Below are 23,050 nucleotides of genomic sequence, written 5' to 3'. Positions count from 1 at the left end.
AATGTATATATCGAAATTAACAAATAATATTGAATAAAACTAGTATATATTTAAAAAATTTAAATCCGTAAAATGTATATATCGAAAATTAACAAATTAAATCTATAAAGTATAAACTAATGCTAATAGAAGTGTCCATTTTTCAAAATTGTTTTTTAATTAAAGGTATAGCCGTGCGGCTATACGTTTTTCACACGTGCCGCCGAATTGCTAGTTGGACGCTGGAGCTTGGTGGGTCCTCATTTTTCTATGTTACACAGTATAGCCGCGCGGCTATACGTGGGATTGAATTAATAAACATATAGCCGTCCGGCTTTACTGGGGTCTTTTTTTTCCTATAAAGAGTATAGCCGTGCGGCGATACTATTTACATAGATACAATGATCTTTAAAAAAAAAAAGTGTTTTTCCTTGATTTTTAGTTTAGAGCGTTATCCATTACTATTAGGCCATTATCCGAGTCGCTATTGTCTCATGTTGAGTTTTTAATTTTTCATAGTTATTACATGTATAAAGAATTTAGCATTTTCACGTTTAATACTCGTATTGTACATGTATGTACATATTTTTCATGTTTAATACACTTGATTTCTTATAACATTTTTAATAATACACACAAAATTCACGTATTATACATATAATTTTTCTATACTATTGAATAAAACTAATATATATTTAAAAACTTAAATCGATAAAGTATATATATTGAAACTAACATCTATAAAATATAAACTAATGCCAATAGAAGGTCCATTTATTGTTGTCGTGAAAATTTGTTCACATATTCGCCAGCTGAGCCCATTTCTTCACCCTCGAAGCGGACACTAGCCCGGCCCATTTTACTGAACCCAAACCGCCGCCCCATTTCCCCTCCGTCGTTTCGGTTCTTCTTGTTCTTCAGACGGTCTCACTTTCAAGCCTCACCTCAGTCAGTCAGTCAGTCTGTCTGTCTTTCACTCTTGAAGTTTCGGAAATTCCCACCAAAGAGGGATAGAAGGTATTCTTCAATTGTTAACCCTTTTTTTTTTCGGGTTTAGGTTTAGAATTAATTTATAGCTTATTGTTTAGGGTTTAGGGTGTACTTCCCATGTAAGCTTTTTGTTGAGTTGTTCTGTTGTGGTATTTGCTGCATTGCTGACTAGCTGGTTCGGTTTTCTTTTATTAAGAAGCTTTAAGACTGAATGAGAATTATCTAGTTGTGTTGAGATAAATTTTGTACAATTATCTGCTTGTGTTTCTGGTTAGTTTATAGAAAATATCTTGGTTGTGTTGCAGTTATAGGAGTGAATGATTTTTTAGTTGATTTTCGCGTAGGTTGCTGTAAGAGCTGTTAGTTTGTATTGCTGCTTTGCGCTTGTTATAAGACAGATTTTGTTGCTGGTGTTTTCTAGTAGCAGTTATGTGGTTGTGTTGTAGCTATAATACTGAAAGTCTGAAAATTTTATTATTATTTGTTTCTAGCTGTGAGAGAATGAAAAAAAAAAAAAAACATTATCTGGGTTTTATTCTTGTGGCATCTAGAGAACTGAAAGTCTGAAAATGTTTTCCGTAGTAATTTGTTCAGACCAAATTTAGTCAATGATGATAGAAAGAATATGCTTGTTTTGGAGATTTTGCTCATTTCATATTTTAATCCTGCCTTGCCCCTGATTCCTGACACTAGGAGCAAAGACAACCGGACTAGTAGTATGGAGGAAATAGAAACATTGTGGAAAGAAGTTAGGGAGCTAAGTCTAGGGGATTCGGGCAGAGTGGATCGTTTGGAGTGCCCACCCACCCCACTCCAATTCCTGAGAGACTTTGTTTGCCAAAACAAGCCCTGCATCATATCCAATGCCACCCTCCATTGGCCAGCTCTCTCCTCCTGGACCCATGATTCTTACCTCACTGGAGCTCTCTCCTCTGCTGACGTCTCCCTTCACCTCACCCCACATGGCCAAGCCGACGCCCTCGTCCCCTTGGATGGTTCCCTCTGCTTCTCCTCCGCTCACGTGCAGCGCATGCCCTTCCCTGAAGCTCTCAGCCTCATTACCAACAATGAGTCCCCATCAAAACTGGTGGCCTATGCACAGCAGCAGAACAACTGCTTTCTGTCGGAGTATTCTGCTTTAGCTGCAGATTGCGACCCCCATATCCCATGGGCCAGTGAGGCCCTTGGCTGCCTCCCTGATGCAGTCAACATGTGGATTGGCAACCATCTGTCGACAACATCATTTCATAAGGACCACTATGAAAATCTCTACGCTGTGGTGACGGGCCAGAAGCATTTCCTGCTCCTTCCTCCCACTGATGTGCATCGTATGTACATCCGCATGTACCCAGCTGCCCAATATTCATATTCTCATGAGACTGGAGAGTTCACATTGGAATTAGAGAAGCCAGATAGATACGTGCCGTGGTGCAGTGTCGATCCTTACCCTTCTCCTGAGGACAGAGATAAGCAGCTCTCCAACTTTCCTTTGTATTTTGATGGTCCTAAGCCTTTTAGCTGTACCCTCAACCCTGGAGATATTCTATACTTGTAAATTTCTGCCTTCCTTTTCCTGGTTTTTAATTCTTTTGACTTTTTGGGTTTCTAATTCTCAATAGACTTCAGTCACTTCCAATTTTGTTGCAAATATGGGAATCGTAATTGCTTCCATTGATACCTGGCCCTTTCCACAGACTAAGGATGTTTGCTTTGGATTGGTAAACAATGTATGAAATATGAAAAGAATTGACAGATCAAGATCCACATATTGCTTTTGTTACTTTGACACTTCTATGATATGGAACTTTATGCTTAAGCTACACAGTATTTTTCAAATCTTGATATGTTAGAATTAATGCAGGCCAAGTATGTGGTTTCATCACGTTAGACAAAGTCCAGATAGCAGAGGACGCACTATTGCTGTGAACTATTGTAAGGGATCAAGAACTTAATACTTTTCTCACTTTATATTTTCAGCTTTGTATATGGTTAGATACTGAGGTTCCATTATGTATGGCAGGGTATGATATGCAGTTTGATATCAAGTATGCTTACTTCAACTTCTTGCAATCAATTCATTGCCTATCAATTAAAACTCCAACACTACCCGTGACAGTGCATGAGGATTTAGATTCTGATGCATAGGCATGTACTCTAAGGGATGAATTGGTTGCTGGTTGATCTATATCACATTTAGCAGGGACCGGTGAAGACTTAAGATGAATATTAGAAGGATCACCCTATCATTAGTCTGGGTATTAGATTCATCATTTGAGGACTTCTTAGACTGGGAAACCAAAGAAAATCTCTGAAAGAAAACAATGCAGCATCCTTGAGGTAGGGAAATTAAATAAATATCAGTCAATGGAACCTGTTGCTACTGCATTCATCCAATTATTTTAAAAGAGACATGTCATAAGATTTGTTTAAATTTTTATTTTTATTTTATGGTTAGATTGGGCACCTCTTTATTACTATCTGTAGATTTAACCCATGAAGATCACCCACATATTATAAATTCTGACATTTTTTGCCTGAGATTATGCTGGGAAATACTAATTATTATGTTTGTATTAAAGTTTTTCAGATCAAATAATAATAATTATTTAAGTTACATGTGAGTCAGTTTAATATGTCCTTGGCTTTTAAATGTATACTTACCATGAATATAGTTTCACCAGTTAATTAATCATTGGTGAGCAATCTAGAAATCTAATAATGGAAGGATCATCTATTTAACTCTTATTGATGGAGATTGACTTCTCACTGTTAGATTGTGGATTAGTTAATCAATCATTGACACTGGATCAAATTTCAGTGTTTATAGTTTCTTTTGGGGTGGCGGTGTAAATTTTCTAAAATCATGACCTCGACTCTGATTTTCTTGGTCTCATATAACCTTTTGTTCTGATACTATGGTGTTTGTTTTGTTGAAGTCTGTTGTTGATCTTATATCTATTGGTTGTGTTCTGGAGATGTCGGGCCCTATCATGCTTAATAAACAGCTTGTGCATATTGACAATACGAAGTGATTATTTTTGCAGCTTTCGGTGAGGAACTGTTTTATTAGGGGATGAGTTGTGAGATATGCTCAACTACCCCCGAGAGGGAGTCTGATGTTGAACTGCTGCCTGTTGTCACCACAAGGGGAGCTCAGGGTGGCTAAAAGTTTAGACACTAGTGAAAGAAAGGACTGTTTCAGCACTCAAAACATTGTTCAATTGTTCATGCCTAGTGCAGGCTCTATGATAACTGTGAAACATCTTGACCTAGTGCAAAGTAGTTTAGGTGATTTGCTGGTACATTGTATAGTATTTTTGATTTGCAGGATGTCGTGTACTATTGATTCTGTTGCTCCTTCCTAATGTTTAGCTATTTTGGCTGTAGAGCCACTATATTTAAACTAATGGCTCCTTATTTGCTTTATTGAATGAAACAAAAAATTACAGCAGTCACAATCTCCTCTCCTCGGAAGCTAAAAAAAATTTCCATGAGAAACAGTGAAAAATGCAAAACAACATAATGCAGTAGGTGAACAGTTGTTCCTCCCTGAAAATGAGCAATGACTTAATTTTCAAGGCTCTTTATTCTTCAAATCTCGGCGAAAATTATGAAAATGGTGGTTACGAGCTGCTTAGCAAGACTGACGAGCTCTGTAATCCTGGGTGAGATGGCGGGAAGATAATTTGTAGATTGGGGACCGCAAGGTTTGATCAACCCCCAAATCATATTCTTCCTCCATAATTGTATCCAACATTTTTGTCAGTGGGCGTTTGCTCATTCTCCCTGAGATGAACTGTGATACAGCAACTTCTGTATTCACTCTCTCTGTTTGGGACTTAACCATTCCTTCCATTGCTAGAAAAAGTGAAAATTGGGAAGCTAGAGAAAAAGAACCTTGAGCAGAAAAGCATGGAAGATTGGAAGAAGAAGATGCAGAGCTTGACACTGTACGATAATGAACACCATTCTGTAGATTTATATAGGGCTTTCTCGGATTGGAATTTGCTGTAGCTTTCGTATGGTCGGCAAGCATGTGAACTTGCCTACGTATATCTATTGTCATGCATTTTGGCATATACTTTAATGAAACGTTGATGCCTAGATATGAAGACATGCAATATCTTTTCCCACCATTAATATCAAATGTTCTTATAATATCTTAAAAAGTGAGCATTGTTAAAAACCACAGACGTGAATTCGGTCAGCTAATAAAGGCAGTGTGACTCAGTCCTTTGCACTCGAAAAGCATATCGTTTTGCATTAATTAATTACGACCGAAAAGTTAGAAAAGGAGAAAAGAACAAATCGAGTTGATGACAAAAAAGAAGATCAGTACGAAAATGTAAGGATTGTTTTAGGACAGGGGAAGGACCAGTGGGGGGGCCGTGTGTGACTGGAAATTGTACCCGCATGAGCACGGCATCTAGCAGCAGACGGATGCCAACTTTTTGAGTACATGTAGTTTTCCATTAAAAATTGTTCACTGTTATTTCCCCTTCAAAAGGATACACATGCATGTGGCCGAACAAGATGCCATCGCATGTGATAGGGTTACCAATCTACTTCTCTGACAATATAACAACGATGCATCATGCATAAGGAGAGCCAAGTTTTCTTCTCAATTTCAGTACATAAAATGGTGAAATTGCTTTATGAATGCATACTTCAATGGTGAAATCCCAACTCTGGCTTTGAGCAGGGGAGTTCACAACCCATGGTCCTGGAGTGCAATTTTATATGAAAATTAATTTGTAACCAACTATTCAAAAGAGATCTTGAGAGCATAACCATGTGTGTACATGTCAAAGTCTTACTTATATAAAAATAAAGATAAATTATTGTGTGTGACGGTAACACCAAATTGACATGATAAATTATTGTGTGTGACGGTAACACCACGTGATATATCGATCGTCATGTTGTTACAAATCCAGCAAAATTATATACTTGGACATGCCGACATGTAGTCAACTTGTCACACATTAATTTCTCATTTTCTGCTTATGTCGATGGAATGGAAAATGCATATGCATGCGATTGGGTGGAAGATATGTGGACTACCAAAGGAGAAGAACAGGAAGCAGCAAAGAAACAATTGCTGCAAGAACTACCAAACTAGCTAACTAGCTAGAGAATCATATATCCTTTTGCACCAACTCCAGTTTACAAAAAAAATCCAAAATAGATTTTTTTAAGAAAAAGTGGATCAGTATGAAATGATGAAAGGAGTGTTTTAGAGGGACCGGTGGAGTGTAGTTGGAAATCCTAGCTGCATCACCACGGCACCTAGCAGACACAAAGTCCCAACTTATGTAGCTTTTTATCAACTATAGCCTTTAGGCTCCGTTTAGTTCATGGAACGGATTTGAGGGGAAATCACTTCTTAGGTCATTTCTCAAGGGATGAGAAATAGAGATTCATTTCCCATGTTTGGTAATATCACTTTATTTCCTTTCATATGTTTAGTTTGTGTAGGAATGTAAAATAAAGTTTGTTTAATTTTTCAATTGTACTCATATAAAATCAAATAAAAAAAGGATGCATTTAATGCTATATTGTAATACTAAATTGTTAATAAGGATAACATGGTTATGAAAAATGTGTATTTAATGCTGGCTCATTTTCCCGAACTTTTCCATGAGGAGGAAAACAAAACCCAAGGAGGGAGGAGAGCTTTACTTTCCCTCATACTTTCCCATGTGCAAGGCAACGATTTCTCATGTCTGTCCTTACCAAACGTGGGAAAATAATTGATTTCTCATCCCTAAGCCTCCTTTTCCATGAACCAACATTATTTTTCTTTTTTCATATTGAAAGATGTCTAAAGTTCAAATCTCACTCAACGCACACCACATAATTAGCACGGGAATCTCGAGCCTCTGCATTTAGAGTTTACGCATTTTCTCACATTTCGCTTAATCTTAGTCGTTGTAATAATCTAACAACATATAATGAAATGACCTGACCCAATTTCCATTTTGGAAATCGGGTCGAAACCTCTTTAAAACGACACTGTAACCGTGGGTCGTAAATGATCAAAATGCCACGAAAACAAAAGCACAACGAGGGACTCTAATTCGTGGCTGCACTGATAGCGTAGGCGCCTACGTACCCTTCTTGAGGGATCAAGCCACACGTAGTTTTTTCCTTTGTTTATGATCTGAATCGGTTTGTTTATCGTAACTAGTTTATTTATCATTAAACTCGCTCTAGGGCCGACCATTCTGAAGTATCCAGGACTTCGTTTTACGATCTGTCAAATATTATACGATCCTGGGAAAGTCTAGATTAACATACTTGGAATTAATTACTATCCAACGGTTCAAACGTATTGAACCTGGAAATCGCACAATAGGCGAGATCCATTCGGGGTTCAAACGATATCCGAATTAAGATCCGTGAAATCCTATGCACTCGTGAGGACTAGGAGATCATTCTAGGACTGATTGTGGTCCCCACCCTGCTGCCCACGTGCCACGCTCTGGCAGCGCGTGGTGCCTAAAGCGATAACGCCTCGCAGGAAAAACTCAACATCTAGGCTCAAGACTCCTATCCTAGGTATAACACCCTATTTGGAGCCACTTTGGTTATTGGACCTGCCCCAAAAACTGGCCGAAAGTGGCCGGAACAGTGACCCGAAAACCTACTGAAACCTAACTCGTAAATCGAGCTATCTACACTGGAAATTTCTGAAATCCTATCTAACCAGCAGATAGAGCATGAAAAATAGCTAGAAATCCATACCTCACTCGTCCAATTTGGTGGTCGGACGACGGAGAACGAAAGCTTGGAAGTTCAAAAATCGGCCCAAAGACCGCTTTGTTTGTGTTTCCGACGACTACGACGGCGGATCGAGGATGGGATGGGATGAGACTGAAATAGGGGAGTGAGGTGGTTCGTTTGGCACCGGTCTTCCTTGAATTGGTGCTCGAAGCTGAGAGAAATCCCCAAATTTCTTCCCGGTCAAAAAGTCAACTTTTAAACTAATAAAATATTCTAGGGGTATAAGTGTCTTTTATCAGAATAAATTAATAATTAAATATTAATTAAGGACCGGGTTGTTACATATAACATGACTCTTCAACTACCATTAATTTAAGTTTAATTTTAACACTCCAAAAGTTCAATTTTACCCTTCTAATAAAATTAAGAAAAAAACCAAAAAACATAATTCACCCCATCCTGGTATGGCGTAGTCGCACTGCCACCCCACCAATCAGCCAACTTTGATGTGCTCCTAAGCTAGCTTTGCCCCATATTTAGACTTTGAAGGAAAAATCTCGTGGGTCGCACAAACTGAATTTTTTTTTTTTGGTTCTAATAGACAAATTGATTTTAACTGCATCTCATTGATCAAAGATTAAAAGTCACTTTTGGTCTCTGTAATTTGGCACTTTAACTACTTTTCACTTTGTAGTTTCAATTCCGTCAATTTTGACCATGTAGTTTCATATTTGTATCAATTCAAGGACAAGTTAGTATTCCTGTCAATTTCTTTGATGATGCAAGGGGCAATTTCATCAACTCAAAATCCTCGAGCATAAAAACTCATCTAAAACTCCCCTAATTTCATATTAGGACTTGAAATTGGTCATTTGGGTTTAGGGTTCTTCAAAAATTGGGATTAGTGGTTGAATTTCGAACCCTAATATGAAATGGAGAGAATTTCAAATAAGCTTTTACTCTCAAGGGTTTTGGATTGATGAAATTGCCTCTTGCATCGTTAAAGAAATTGACAAGAATACTAATATGTCCTTGAATTGCTACAAATATGAAACTACAATGGCAAAATTGACATAATTGAAACTACAAGATCAAAAGTGGTTGAAGTGCCAAACTAAAAGGATGAAAAGTAATTTTGGCCTTGATCAAATGAATTTTAGCCACTTAAATCTTGAGAGCTCTACACTCGGGAGAACTTCAAAAAGAGAGAGAAGTTGTGGGTATTGTGAAAACTAGCCTATTAACATTGGATTGTTATTTGGTTATGGTGGGGCTTTGTTTGATCTCATTAATCCATGAGGTAGCTTTTGATTTAGGTTTTCTATGGGAATCTAGCGTGTACTTTAGCTTCAATATTCTGATTCGGGGTTTTGATTTCTTCACGAATTGGCTAATGAATTGGATCCTTGGAAACTTTTTATAGATTTTAATTCCTTTCTGTGTTGGGTGTCGATTTGGTTATATTATGTGTTTTTGGGTATGTCAATTGGATTGTTTTACAGTGAAAATTTTCTGGGTATGGTTCTACAGAGATGTGTGTTGATAAAGAATAAAAGGCCACCAGTGACCAATGCAGTGGTGGGAGGAGGTCGCGTAGTGGATCATCCATTGGAAAGTCTGTGCTGGGTTTGGTTTCCTTTTTTTTTTTAAAAAAAAAAAAAATTTAATTTTAATTTTTAAGTTTCAAGTTTTCCATTTTTTAAATTTTATTGGAAGGATAAAATTGGAGTTTTAGAGTGTTAAAAGTAAACCTAAACTGATAGTAGTTGACGTGTCATGTTATAGGTCGTTAGATTATTACAACGACTAAGATTAAGCGAAATGCAAGAAAATACGGAAACTCTAAATGCAGAGGCTGGGGATCCTTAACACAATTCTTTTTTATGTAGATGTATGCCTTCGGGTTTTGGTCTGGCCCGATCCAAGCCTGCCAATGTGCTGAGCTCAAGTACCGGCCATTTGGCCCGTTCCTAACGAGGTCATCGGCCCACATCCCTCAAATACCTTTTTTTTCCCCTTATTTATTTATTTTTCCTTCTCGTTCTCTCAATCTCTCTGGTTTCTTTCATTTTTCTATTTTGGATTTCTCTCAAAAATATTTGTTTAAATGTTTAAGTCTAAAAGGTATACATTTAATTTATTTTCCTGGTCTCGAACCTTAGAAAAAGGAAAATGAAATTCAAGATTTGATATCGAAAGCAGTGACGTCATGCTATCTGATAGGAAGAATCTGCAATGCATACAAAAGGAAGAAAAATATAATTTTTGTCCATTTTTGACGTTGACTGCTTTGGATTTTTGGTTTATTTGCCCCGGTCTTATTTGAACCGTTCAATTCAAGTATTGCCTACGAACACATTATTTGTGGTGACTAAATTCAACAACTCTGGTATTCATGTATCATTTCTGCCTTAAAGTCAATTAAAAAAGTATGTATTAATCTATTTTTCTTGTCTCGAGCTTCTGTTTTCGTGTTCAAGTTCATCTATTTAAAATTGGTTAGGTATATTTTAAGTAACGCTATTCTCACATACCATAATCGAAAATTTTAGTGACAAAATTTACTCTTATGTAAAATGACTAAAATAACTTATTAGAAAAATATCTTACTCTCTTTTCACCCTTCTCTTTAAACCCACCTAAACCATAAGTTAATCTTCTCTCTATATCTCCAACACTTTGATGCAGCAGCATATGATATATATATATTTTTTAAGCTATTAAACACGACTATTACCTACTCACTACCCTCCCTCCCTCCCTCGGGTGAGATGAGAGAACGATAATGGGAAGACTTTGCTGCATTCCACCTCAATTTTTTAAAACCATATAAAATAATCAACATCAGTTAAAAATAAAAAAAGAAATTCAAGATTTTGATATCGAAAGCCGTGACATAATGCCGTCTGATAGGAAGAATCTAGAATAAAAAGGATGAGAAATAGAATATCTCCATCTGCCTGCCGTGCCTAGGAGTCTCCATTTCCGGGTCGTTTGACTACTTCTTCTGCCTAGATTTTTTGTCCATAAATACTCGCACTGCGACTCACTCTAACACCACAGCCACCCACAGCTTCATATCTAAGCTGAAGTTTTGTAACCCTCGAAAAAACTTTCCATCAACCAATTCAAAAGCTTTAATCTTTAATGGCGGATCAGGTGGTTTTGTTGGATTTCTGGCCCAGCCCTTTTGGGATGAGGCTGAGAATTGCTCTGGCTGAGAAGGGCGTTCAGTATGAGTACAAAGAAGAGGACTTGAGGAACAAGAGCCCACTCTTGCTCCAGTCGAACCCGGTTCACAAGAAGATCCCGGTGCTCATTCACAATGGCAAAGCGGTCTCTGAGTCCCTCATTGCGGTTCAGTACGTTGATGAGGTTTGGAAGGATAAGGCTCCTCTGCTGCCTTCTGATCCTCACCTCCGAGCCCAAGCCAGGTTCTGGGCTGACTACGTTGACAAGAAGGTAACTTTTTCTAATTTACTGATTTGCATTCGGAATGTGTTGGAAGTGAAACAATTTTTTGTTTTTGGGTTTTGGGTCGTGGGATTGAAACAATTGAAAAGATGGAATTAATGCAAACCAAAAGAAAGTTTGAAATTAGATTATCTGGTTTTGATTTTGACAATCCTATTAACCCTTTAAGCTTTCTGCAATTCTGGTGATGTGAAATGCAGATGTATGAGATTGGGAGAAAGGTGTGGACAACTAAAGGAGAAGAACAGGATGCAGCAAAGAAGGAGTTCCTTGAGTGCATTAGTGTGCTAGAAGGTGAGCTTGGAGACAAGCCTTACTTTGGGGGTAAGACTTTCGGATTCGTGGACGTGGCGCTCATTCCTTTTTATAGCTGGTTGTCTGTCTATGAGAAGTTTGGCAACTTCAGTGTGGAGTCAGAGCACCCAAAGTTTATTGCATGGGCTAAGAGGTCCCTGGAGAAGGAGAGCGTGTCCAAGTCTGTTCCTGACCAGCAAAAGGTCTATGACTTCGTTTTGGAAATGAGGAAAAAGCTTGGAGTAGAGTAAATGGGAGGAAGCAAGTTTGTTAGATCATGTGCTTGTTCTGTCTTTCAAGTTTGAACTTGTTTTTGTTTCTTTAAGATTAGAATAAAAGGGCACTTGACCAAGCCCTTTACAGTATGAGGCAGTTTGTCGTGCCTTTCTCTGGTCTTATGTTTCTTTGTCAATTGCTTTTGTAGTCAAATTATCATATTGTTGTTGACTTCTTGTTGTAGTAAGGAAATTTTACATGATCAAATTTCTTATTCAGTGAGTTAGTTTGCTTCTAGAAATTTCTTATTCATTTGCTGCAAACACTGCTCATGCCGCTGCTTGGCTCTAGGCATCAATCTCCCATACAAATTCCACACCCAATCCCTGGAGCTACATTTATGATATGTCCTGTGCAGGCTCAAGAAGCTTTGACTGATTCACTTACTTCCTCCACATTCTTAACATGGTGACGTGTTAGGTTCTGGGAGGAAAATAGCTTATTGATTCTCCGTGCTTTGTAGCTCAGTCGGTTAAGAGCATTCACTTCAATTCATCCTCTCCTAGTATCAGTTTTATGAAAAAGAGAACGTGTAAAACGTTTAAGCAAAAATGTGTTACTAGTTATGTTAAGCAAAAATTCGGTTGCAAGGTGATGGACATACTGCAAATTAATTAGTATTAAGTACTAACAGGATTTAGCAAAAATGTGTTACACGTTGTGTCCTCAGTCCTTATCCTACAGTCATCATTTTTGTATATATGGGACCAGAGGTCCCCAGTTGTCATCAAGGAGAATAAAAGCTTTTACTATTTCAATCATTTTGCTCCTCTTTTGCCCTCTGATCCTTACCTTAGAGCCCAAGCCATGTTCTGGAATATGTTCCATCCCAAAATCAATTAGCAATGAGGGGAGTAGTTCAACTCCTTATAAACCCAGGTTAGGTCCTTAAACTTTTCAATGTGAGACAAACATTCTCAACAACAATAAGTGCTAGTTAGTTAGTAAGTTAATATTCTAACACCTCGATTCGGTGCCCCACACAATATATCCCACAATCTGAACTGTCCATTCTTTAGGTGTTCATTGAAAGATATAAGTGTAAAAATCCACTCCAATTGAAAAACACCAAGTTATATAACTGTGACATTATAAATAATTACATAGGTCTAAAATATAACTGATCCAATGGTTTATAAGTTGTTGATTCTTCTATTGCCTTTTGATGTTGAAAATCCAGATTGTTGTCGCAAAGAATTATATTTCTTTTAAGTTCGATTCAAATCTTGACACATTGCACGTGCAACACCATATAGAAAAATCTTGATAGTCAATTCTCATTAATGATACAGTAAGAATTACACTTTTTATAGCTTACATTTACAAGAGAATTAGCTGAACTAATCGTGTACCTGTTCCAAAAAAAATTGCCGCTTGGACAGATTAGACTTAAGTAAAAGATTGCTGACTCTGACTTGTATTTCCTTCATCACACCAAAACCAAACTCTAGTCTTTGAATCCAATGTAATGAAATTTTTTTTCTGTACTAACCGGAAAAAATTTCATGTGAATGTCAATACATGGAGGGTTGAGGGCCCCATTTTTATGGTTCGCCTCGGGCCTCGGAATCTCATGACGCCCTGAGGTGTGAAATGAAGGTATATGAGAGTGGAAAGAGGACATGGAGAACCAAAGGAGAAGAACAGGAAGCAGCAAAGAGGGAATTCCTTGAGTGCATAAGGTTGTTAGAAGAAGAGCTTGGAGACATACTTTGGGGGTGAGAACCTCGGATTCGTGGAAATGTCACTTATTCCTACCTATAGCTGGTTTTATGTGCGCGAGAAATTTGGAAACTTCAGTGTGGAGGCAAAGCACCCAAAGTCTATTGCATGGGCAAAGAGGTGCATGCAGAAGGAGAGTGTGTCCAAGTCTCTTCCTGAGCGGAAAAGGGTCTACGAATTCGCCCTGCGCCTTCGGAGTAAACTTGGAATGGAGAAGATGGGAAAAAGCATGGGCATAAATAAGATATCATCCATATACTTGTTCTGTGTTTTTTAAGTTTCAACCTCTGTTTAGGGTTGTTTTGAAATTAGAATAAAAGGGCAGTTGGCCAAGTTGCCAAGCCCCCTCTACTTTGTGGAGGCACTTTGTTGTGTCACTGATCATATGTGTTTTGTAGTCAAATTATCAAATTGTTGTGAAATTGTTATGACAAAGCTCAACAAGCAGCCAAAAAACATGTAACTCAGAAACACCCTTTCTACATACGAACACTTTATTCATAACAATAGGCAAACACATCAAAGTGTCTGCATTACTATTGTCGACGGCAAATATCATTACTATTTCTACATATGAACACTTTATTCATAACAATAGGCAAACACATCAATGTGTCTGCATTACTATTGTTGATAGTCTGCTGCTGGCTAGCAGCCTGTTCTATACCCAATTAACAAGAGACTCGTACACCTTTTTAGGGTCTGCAAGAGATTTCGACACGCTCTCCCGCTGCATGCACCTCTTGGCCCATTCAATCAGCTTGGGGCACTCTGCCTCTGTGCTGAAGTTTCCAAAGGTCTCATATGCATAGAACCAGCTGTAGAATGGGATAAGAGCAATGTCCAAGAACCCAAAGCTCTCACCCTCAAAATAAGGCCTGTCTCCAAGCTCTCCTTCCAACTGCTTAAGGGCTTCAATGAATTCCTTCTTGCCTGCCTCTTGTTCCTCTCCTTTTGTGCCCCATATTTTCCTCGAAGCAACGTATAGCTGCAATTTTTGCAAACATTACATCAAAATGAACTCCTAGAAATTATTCAATTGAATTAAACCGTTTTTTCTAGTCCCCATTCCAAAAGAAATTTCTGTTGCACCACTTGAAATTAAAACTCTGTTTTTGCCAAGGTTGTAGGCTTGTTGCTCCTCTAACACTAATCAGTTTCTATTTTCAAAAAAATTCCACTCATTTATCCAGACACACAGAATTAATAAGATATTTTTAAAAAGTGGACTTGTTTTATTTATTTATGCAATCTTCCCAGATAGCAAGCAAGATCATGTTGTAATTGAGCATACCACAGTTTCAAGGTCTGGTGTGGAACAGAGTGACCCATTGAAAAACCCATGACAAATCAGTTTCTCATTTATGTAAATCCTTTCAATTTGGTCTAATATAAGCAAATTTTAACCTGGGAAAACTTCAAATTTTCAAAATTTTCTATAATTTTTCTGGAGTTGAATTGCAACCAGTGTATATATGTAGCAGCTTTATATATAGAAAAAAAGGCAAGAGACAACTTAGACAAGCTAATTACCTTCTTATCAATGAAGTCAGCCCAGAACCTTGACCGAGCTCTCTGGTAAGGATCAGAGGGAAGCAGAGGAGCGTTGTCCCTCCAAACCTCATCAACATACTGCACAATGATCAGAGACTCACAGATCGGTTTACCGTTGTGGATGAGAACAGGGATCATCTTGTGAACAGGGTTCATCTGCAGAAGCAATGAACTCTTGTTCCTCAAGTCCTCCTCTCTGTTCTCATACTTGACACCCTTCTCAGCCAGCGCCACTCTCGCCCTCATCGCAAACATGCTTGCACAGAAGTCCAAAAGAACAACCTCATCCGCCATTGTTGACTGATACACAAAACAAGCTTCTTCTTCTTCTTCAAGCTCTGTCTAGCTTGACTGAAAGCTAATATATAAAGGTGTTTTTTTTTTTTTGATGACACTGGGGAAAAACCCCAAACAGAATATGAAGGTGTTTGATTTGTTTGCTTGTGCTTAAAAAATGTGCTCGGCGGCTGAATTTGGGAAGGGGCGTCACGTGGCATGCTGTATGTGGTTTTGCTTAAGAGCACTTCCACCCCTCCTCTTTACTAGGCTCCAAAGACAACAATCACACAGGAAAAATTGGCAAGTGGGCCACAAAACTGAGCAAGCCTACGGCAAGGCTTGTCTAAGCAAGTTGACGTCAAGTAGTCAATTTAAATACCAAAAAAATAAAAAAAAATAAATCTAATTTTTTTTTTATAAATACCCACCAATGTTCTTCACTTCACACACCAAAATTCATACAAATTCATCTCCTTGTATTTTATATAAATAGTGGTTACCCTTCAGTTCTTTATGACAATAGATGAGAATGCATTAAAAAATTGCTAGGACAGTCACCATTCGCGTGAATAGTATTTGTCCTTACTTGCCCTTTGTCATGACATAAAGGTGTTGTGTTTTCCAATTCCAATCAAAGTTTTCTACCTACTTCTTGCTTTCGCTTTTGCAACTTTCACTACATGTGGAATTTTTGTGTATGATAGGCTTCCTCCGTTCAAGTTTATCTTCTACCATATTTTGGGACCATATTTTTGATGGGTCAAGTCAACTAGTCTATTTGTATACAACTATTTCCATTTAGGATATATACCAAAAAAATAAAAAAAATAAAAAAAAGAATCAGAATTTTTTATTTTTATTTTTATAAATATCTAGACATGTTCTTTGATTCCCACACCAAAATCCATACAAATTCATCTCCTCATATCTAACAATGGATGAGAATGCATCAAAAAATTACTAGAGTAGTCACTATTCATGTGAATAGTATTTGCCCTTACTTGCCCATTGTCATGGCACAAAGGTGTTGTTTTTTTCCAATTCCAATCAAAGTTTTCCATCTACTTCTTGCTTTCGCTTTTGCAACTTGCACTACGTGTGGAATTTTTGTGTATGATAGGCTTCCTCCGTTCAAGTATATCTTCTACCATATTTTTGATGGGTGAAGTCAACTAGTCTATATGTATACAACTATTTCCGTTTAGGATATATACCAAAAAAATAAAAATAAAAATGTTCTATAAATATCTAGCCATGTTCTTCGCTTCCCACATCAAAATCCATACAAATTCCTCTCATCATATCTAACAATGGATGGGAATGCATAAAAAAATTGATAGGATAGCCACTATTCACGTGAATAGTTTTTGCCCTTACTTGCCCTTTGTCCAATTCCAATCAAAGTTTTCCACCTACTTCTTTTGCTTTCGCTTTTGCAACTTGTACTACATGTGGAATTTTTGTGTATGATAGGCTTCCTCCGTTCAAGTATATCTTCTACCATATTTTTGATGGGTGGTCTATACGTATACAACTATTTCCTTTTAGGATATATACCAAATAAAAAAAAATCAAAATTTTCTTTTCTATAAATATCTAGCAATGTTCTTCTTTTCCCACACCAAAATCCATACAAAATTCCTCTCCTCATATCTAACAATGGATGGGAATGCATCAAAAAATTACTAGGACAATCACTATTCATGTGAATAGTATTTTCCCTTGCCCTTTGTCATGGCACAAAGGTGTTGTTTTTTCCAATTCCAATCAAAGTTTTCCATCTACTTCTTGCTTTCGCTTTTGCAACTGGAACTACGTGTGGAATTTTTGTGTATGATAGGCTTCCTCCGTTCAAGTATATCTTCTACCATATTTTTGATGGGTCAATTCAACTGGTCTATTATATGTATACAACTATTTCCGTTTAGGATATATACCAAAAAAATAAAAATAAAAATGTTCTATAAATATCTAGCCATGTTCTTCGCTTCCCACACCAAAATCCATACAAATTCCTCTCATCATATCTAACAATGGATGGGAATGCATCAAAAAATTATTAGGATAGTCATTATCACGTGAATAGTATTTGCCCTTACTTGCTCTTTGTCATGGCACAAAGGTGTTGTTTTTTCCAATTCCAATCAAAGTTTTCTGTCTACTTCTTGCTTTCGCTTTTGCAACTTAGCACTAGGTGTGGAATTTTTGTGTATGATAGGCTTCTTCTGTTCAAGTATATCTTCTACCATATTTTAGGCCATATGTTTAATGGGTCAAGTCAAAAGGTCTATTTGTATACAACTATTTCCGTTTAGGACATATTCCACTAATCAACTTGTCAAATGCTACGTAGAGTCTTACTAATTCACTTATTATAAGAAAACTTTGTCTATATTCAATAAAGAATAATGCTACTCTTACCACATTTGTATACCACATCTTTATACCATCTTATGTGGCAGCTGAGGTGGACAGCCACATTAATTAAAATTATTTAATATTTTCTTTTCTTTTATGATTTATTCCAGTATTTGTTTTTCTAATTGCCTTAATTAAAATACACTTCATTGATTTAATTGATGTGGCATATAATATAGACATTTCACATCATGTGGTATAGAAATGTGGGATAAAAATGTGGTAAGTGTAGCATTACTTTTCAATAAAATAGAAAATATTAAGGACATAATAAATAGGCTAGCTCTGTTTTGGGCTTAGTCAACTTGTTTTAAATTTGAAGTCAATGGGCCTCTGCAAGTGCTTTAGGGCCTCTTTAATTTGTATGGACAATTATGTTTCTGTCATTTTCTATAAATTTCAACTAATAACCTCACAGTCAACTCACGAACTCACGGAGAAAGACAACACACCGCAGAGCGTCAAAAGCATGTAGTTTCATTCTTGAAAACTCAGCAGTTTATTAAAAAGAAACAAAAAAATTGAGTGGAGATATTGTATTTGTGGAGGAAATAGTATCCTGCAGTCCCCATTTTTGTATATATATGGGCTCAGAGGTCCCCAGTTGTCATCAAGGAGAATAAAAGCTTTTACTGTTTCATTCATTATATTTGTAACCCCTGTAACTTTGTATCAAGCAATTCAAATCTGTCAATGGCGGATGAGGTGGTGTTGTTGCACTACTGGGCCAGCCCTTATGGGATGAGGGTGAGAATCGCTCTGGCTGAGAAGGGCATTCAGTACGAGTCCAGGGAAGAGGACTACTTGACCAACAAGAGCTCACTCTTGCTGCAGATGAACCCGGTTCACAAGAAGATCCCGGTTCTCATTCACAATGGCAAACCGGTCTCCGAGTCTCTCATTGCGGTTCAGTACATCGACGAGGTTTGGAAGGATAAGGCTCCTCTTTTGCCCTCTGATCCTTACCTTAGAGCCCAAGCCATGTTCTGGGCTGACTTCGTTGACAAGAAGGTAATATTAATAATGCTTGTGCAATAAGCGCTAATTAGTTAGTAAGTTAATAACATCTCGATTGGGTGCCCCCCACAATCAATCTGAACTGTTCATTGAAACATAATATGTGTAAAAATCCACTCCAACCGAAAAACGCCAAGTTATATAACTGTGACATTATAAATAACTAGCCTCTCTGCACGTGCTTTCGTGCTTGCGAGAGTCTTTTTTATATAAATATTTTTATAATTTATTTTATAATTAAAAAAGATAATTGGTAGTTGTGTTTCATAAAAATAGGATTCAATATCTTTTTTTTTTTTTAATTTTAATTTTTTTAATATGAAAAAGTGTGAATTTACCATGTTATTCTTATTTAATTAATAATTTTAATTCTTAATATTGGATTAATTAATGGCATTTTCTGGTATTTTGAATGTTTCACCATTCTCTTCCTTTTGCTTTATATACATATATATAGATTACATAGGTTTAAAATATAGTTGATCCAATTATACGTAGTTTTTATGGTTCGCCTGAGGTGTGAAACGCAGGTATATGATAGTGCAAAGAGGACATGGAGAACCAAAGGAGAAGAACAAGAAGCAGCAAAGAGGGAATTCCTTGAGTGCATAAGGTTGTTAGAAGAAGAGCTTGGAGACAAGCCTTACTTTGGGGGTGAGAATCTCGGATTCGTGGACGTGGCACTTATTCCTACCTATAGCTGGTTTTATGTGCGCGAGAAATTTGGAAACTTCAGTGTGGAGGCAAAGCACCCAAAGTTTATTGCATGGGCAAAGAGGTGCATGCAGAAGGAGAGTGTGTCCAAGTCTCTTCCTGACCAGGAAAGGGTCTACGAATTCGCCCTGCGCCTTCGGAGTAAACTTGGATTGGAGTAGATGGGAAAAAGCATGGGCATAAATAAGATATCATCCATGTACTTGTTCTGTGTTTTTAAAGTTTCAACCTCTCTGTTTAGGGTTGCTTTGAAATTAGAATAAAAGGGCAGTTGGCCAAGTTGCCAAGCCCCCTCTACTTTGTGGAGGCACTTCGTTGTGTCTCTGGTCATATGTGTAAAGAATAAAAGAGATGGAATAATCGTTATGTTATTGATATCATGCTGTACATAATACTATCCTTTATATACTAAGTTTACAAAATTTCCTATTCTAGCATAATTCCTAATTAAGGCTACAACCCATAAACCTTGGGGTCTCATATAGGAAAGACAATTACAATATTTACAATCCTTCAATTACAAGATTTGATTTCCAACAATATGTGTTTTGTAGTCAAATTATCAAATTGTTGTGAACTTGTTATGACAAAGCTCAACAAGCAGCCAAAAAAATGCAACTCAGAAACACCCTTTCTACATATGAACACTTTATTCATAACAACAGGCAAACACATCAGAGTATCTGCATTACTATTGTCAATGGCAAATATCCCGAAAAACAAAGCTGAAAGGAAAAAGATCCAGAAGAACAGCCAAACATTTGATTGCAGGACTTGCTAACATGGAGATCATGGTGATAGTCTGCTGCTGGCTAGCAGTCTGTTCTATAATCCTGCCCAACTAGTGACAGACTCATACACCTTTTTCGGGTCGGCAAGAGATTTCGACACGCTCTCCCGCTGCATGCACCTCTTGGCCCATTCAATCAGCTTGGGGCACTCTGCCTCTGTGCTGAAGTTTCCAAAAGTCTCATATGCATAGAACCAGCTGTAGAATGAGATAAGAGCAATGTCCAAGAACCCAAAGCTCTCACCCTCAAAATAAGGCTTGTCTCCAAGCTCTCCTTCCAACTGCTTAAGGGCTTCAATGAATTCCTTCTTGCCTGCCTCTTGTTCCTCTCCTTTTGTGCCCCATATTTTCCTCGAAGCAACGTATAGCTGCAATTTTGCAAACATTACATCAAAATAAACTCCTAGAAATTATTCAATTGGATTAAATTGTTTTTTCTAGTCCCCATTCCAACAGAAATTTCTGTTGCACCACTTGAAATTAAAACTCTGTTTTTGCCAAGGTTGTAGGCTGGTTGCTTCTCTAACACTAATCAGTTTCTATTTTCAAAAAATTCCACTCATTTATCCAGACACGCAGAATTAATAAGATATTTTAAAAAAATGGACTCGTTTTATTTTTTAGACAATCTTCCCGGATAGCAAGCAAGATCATGTTGTAATTGAGCATACCATAGTTTCAAGGTCTGGTGTGGAACAGAGTGACCCGTTGAAACGCCCATGAAAAAACAGTTTCTCATTTATGCAAATCCTTTCAATTTGGTCTAATATAAGCAAATTTTAACCCGGGAAAACTTCAAATTTTCTAAATTTTCTATAATTTTTCTGGAGTTGAATTGCAATCAGTATATATATATATATATATGTAGCAGCTTTATATATAGAAAAAAAGGCAAGAGACAACTTAGACAAGATAATTACCTTCTTATCAATGAAGTCAGCCCAGAACCTTGACCGAGCTCTCTGGTAAGGATCAGAGGGAAGCAGAGGAGCTTTGTCCCTCCAAACCTCATCAACATACTGCACAATGATCAGAGACTCACAGATCGGTTTACCGTTGTGGATGAGAACTGGGATCTTCTTGTGAACCGGGTTCTTCTGCAGAAGCAATGAACTCTTGTTCCACAAGTCCTCCTCTCTGTTCTCGTACTTGACACCCTTCTCAGCCAGCGCCACTCTCACCCTCGTTGCAAACATGCTTGCCCAGAAGTCCAAAAGAACAACCTCATCCCCCATTGTTGACTGATACACAAAACAAGCTTCTTCTTCTTCAAGCTCTGTCTAGCTTGACTGAGAGCAAATAAATATATTAAGGTGTTTGATTTGTTTGCATGTGTTGAAAAAATGTCGTGGGCGGCCGAATTTGGGTGGGCGTGTCACGGGGCAAGCTGTATGTTGTTTTGCTTAAGAGAAGCCCGAAGGCAAGATTTACTGACGTTAGCGTGGCATCAGCGATCAATTTAAATATCACAAAAATTAATATAAAAAAACCAATTTGGATTTTTTTTTTCTATAAATACCTAGCTATGTTCTTCACTTTCCACACAAAAATCCATACAAATTCGTCTCCTCATATCTCATATAAATAGTGATTGCCCTTGGGTTGCCATGACAATGGATTGGAATACATCAAAAAAATTGCTAGAGTAGTCACTATGTGAATAATGTTTGCCCTTACTTGCCTATTAAAAGTGTTGTGTTTTCCGACCAAAGCTTTCCACCTACTTCTTGCTTTTGCTTTTGCAACTTGCATTACATGTGGAATTTTTATGTATGATAGCTTCCTCTGTTCAAGTATATCTTCTACCATATCTTGAGACCATATCTTTGATGGGTGAAGTCAAGAGGTCTAATTGTATATGTCAAAGCTAGTAGATTTGATGACGTAAAGAGAATCAAATCCTTAATGAAAGAAACAGGGATAAAAAAGGAGGTCCCGGGCTGTAGCATGATTGAAATCGATGGGGATCTTCTTGAATTCTCTGTGAGAGGATCACCAGATGTAAATTGTAATGGAGGAAGTATTATTGGTCTTGTATTAGTTGAATGCGCTTTATAGAATCACTCTAATGAGAATCATGAAAAGACAGTTAGGGTGTAGTTTTCATGAGGAAAGGCAGGTGTCTACTTGTTTTCAATGAAATGTTTCATATGTAAGACCATGAGAGCTGTAATTTTGCCATATGAGAAGTTAAGCACCGTCATCAAGCAAGCACCCTTATGGAACGAATTCACTTGCTGGAAGAAATTCCTCGAGGTATGCTCTAATATTTACTCTGTGCTCGACTTTTGTCTTCAGTGTCATGGATTTCTTTCCACTCCGATACCTCCCATAGCAATAAGTTTAGCAGTAATTTTAGCTACAATTATGATCAGTCCCATGCTAGAAAATTGGGTATTGAGAGCAAAAAGAGATACCATCCTGTTGTCACAAACTTCTTAAACACTCTAATGAACTTCTCTAGGCTGCACGATAATATGACTGAGAGTTTGGATACAAACACAAAACTTATAGGGCACTTAACTTGTTCATAAATTATGTTATCACCATAGATCCTGCAAATGTTGAGTACATCCTTAAAAAAAACTTTGCAAACTATGGCAAGGTAATCAGACTTAAGCAAGAAGTTTATGTTACTAGAAAGTCTCAAAATAGCTTTATTTTTATTTTGTTTTCACATGTACATTTGAAGAGAGAATGTTGGCGTAAAACATTTAATTGATTTAAATTAGGAATTGTAATCGTGTATAATTATAGGATTCCCGTATTAGATGGGATTGTAATTACTTTCCTTTTGTTGTATACTTGTGCACATAA

General features: G+C 37.3%; 5 protein-coding genes across 7 annotated transcripts; 3 read left to right on the top strand and 2 right to left on the bottom strand.

Moving 5' to 3' along the window:
* Positions 1-750: 750 nt before the first annotated feature.
* On the top strand, positions 751-4,395 carry LOC103325845 (2-oxoglutarate (2OG) and Fe(II)-dependent oxygenase superfamily protein). Of its 2 annotated transcripts, XM_008228037.2 has the most exons (5): positions 755-996; positions 1,663-2,520; positions 2,831-2,901; positions 2,990-3,306; positions 4,014-4,395. In XM_008228037.2, exons 2-4 carry the CDS (start codon positions 1,688-1,690, stop codon positions 3,112-3,114), a joined length of 1,029 nt encoding a protein of 342 aa, XP_008226259.2. In that variant the 5' UTR covers positions 755-996; positions 1,663-1,687; the 3' UTR covers positions 3,115-3,306; positions 4,014-4,395. The 2 variants fall into 2 exon arrangements, with proteins under 2 accessions (XP_088903873.1, XP_008226259.2); XM_089047747.1 differs by lacking the exon at positions 2,990-3,306 and having other exon boundaries at positions 751-996.
* A 6,315-nt stretch (positions 4,396-10,710) lies between these two features.
* LOC103325846 (putative glutathione S-transferase) lies at positions 10,711-11,963 on the top strand. 2 transcript variants are annotated; one of them, XM_089047748.1, is made up of 3 exons: positions 10,711-11,157; positions 11,370-11,452; positions 11,492-11,963. In XM_089047748.1, the coding sequence occupies exons 1-3, from the start codon at positions 10,843-10,845 to the stop codon at positions 11,712-11,714; spliced, it is 621 nt and encodes a 206-aa protein (XP_088903874.1). In that variant the 5' UTR covers positions 10,711-10,842; the 3' UTR covers positions 11,715-11,963. The 2 variants fall into 2 exon arrangements, with proteins under 2 accessions (XP_088903874.1, XP_008226260.1); XM_008228038.3 differs by having other exon boundaries at positions 10,721-11,157; positions 11,370-11,963.
* Positions 11,964-13,937: 1,974 nt separating this feature from the next.
* Positions 13,938-15,451, bottom strand: LOC103325855 (putative glutathione S-transferase parC). Its single transcript, XM_008228047.3, has 2 exons — positions 14,995-15,451; positions 13,938-14,449 (listed from the first exon to the last, which is right to left on the bottom strand). Exons 1-2 carry the CDS (start codon positions 15,307-15,309, stop codon positions 14,123-14,125), a joined length of 642 nt encoding a protein of 213 aa, XP_008226269.2. The 5' UTR covers positions 15,310-15,451; the 3' UTR covers positions 13,938-14,122.
* A 2,728-nt stretch (positions 15,452-18,179) lies between these two features.
* LOC103325854 (putative glutathione S-transferase) lies at positions 18,180-19,818 on the top strand. Its single transcript, XM_008228045.3, has 2 exons — positions 18,180-18,723; positions 19,260-19,818. Exons 1-2 carry the CDS (start codon positions 18,406-18,408, stop codon positions 19,602-19,604), a joined length of 663 nt encoding a protein of 220 aa, XP_008226267.1. The 5' UTR covers positions 18,180-18,405; the 3' UTR covers positions 19,605-19,818.
* A 351-nt stretch (positions 19,819-20,169) lies between these two features.
* LOC103325850 (putative glutathione S-transferase) lies at positions 20,170-21,532 on the bottom strand. The gene is made up of 2 exons (XM_008228042.3): positions 21,154-21,532; positions 20,170-20,601 (listed from the first exon to the last, which is right to left on the bottom strand). The coding sequence occupies exons 1-2, from the start codon at positions 21,466-21,468 to the stop codon at positions 20,269-20,271; spliced, it is 648 nt and encodes a 215-aa protein (XP_008226264.2). The 5' UTR covers positions 21,469-21,532; the 3' UTR covers positions 20,170-20,268.
* Positions 21,533-23,050: the final 1,518 nt, after the last annotated feature.

The sequence above is a fragment of the Prunus mume genome, linkage group LG3 (genome assembly GCF_029339155.1).
Source record: "Prunus mume cultivar Tortuosa linkage group LG3, ASM2933915v1, whole genome shotgun sequence".
Lineage (NCBI taxonomy): Eukaryota > Viridiplantae > Streptophyta > Magnoliopsida > Rosales > Rosaceae > Prunus > Prunus mume.
Note: the sequence above shows the minus strand (reverse complement) of the source record. Positions and strands in the feature narration are given on the sequence as shown.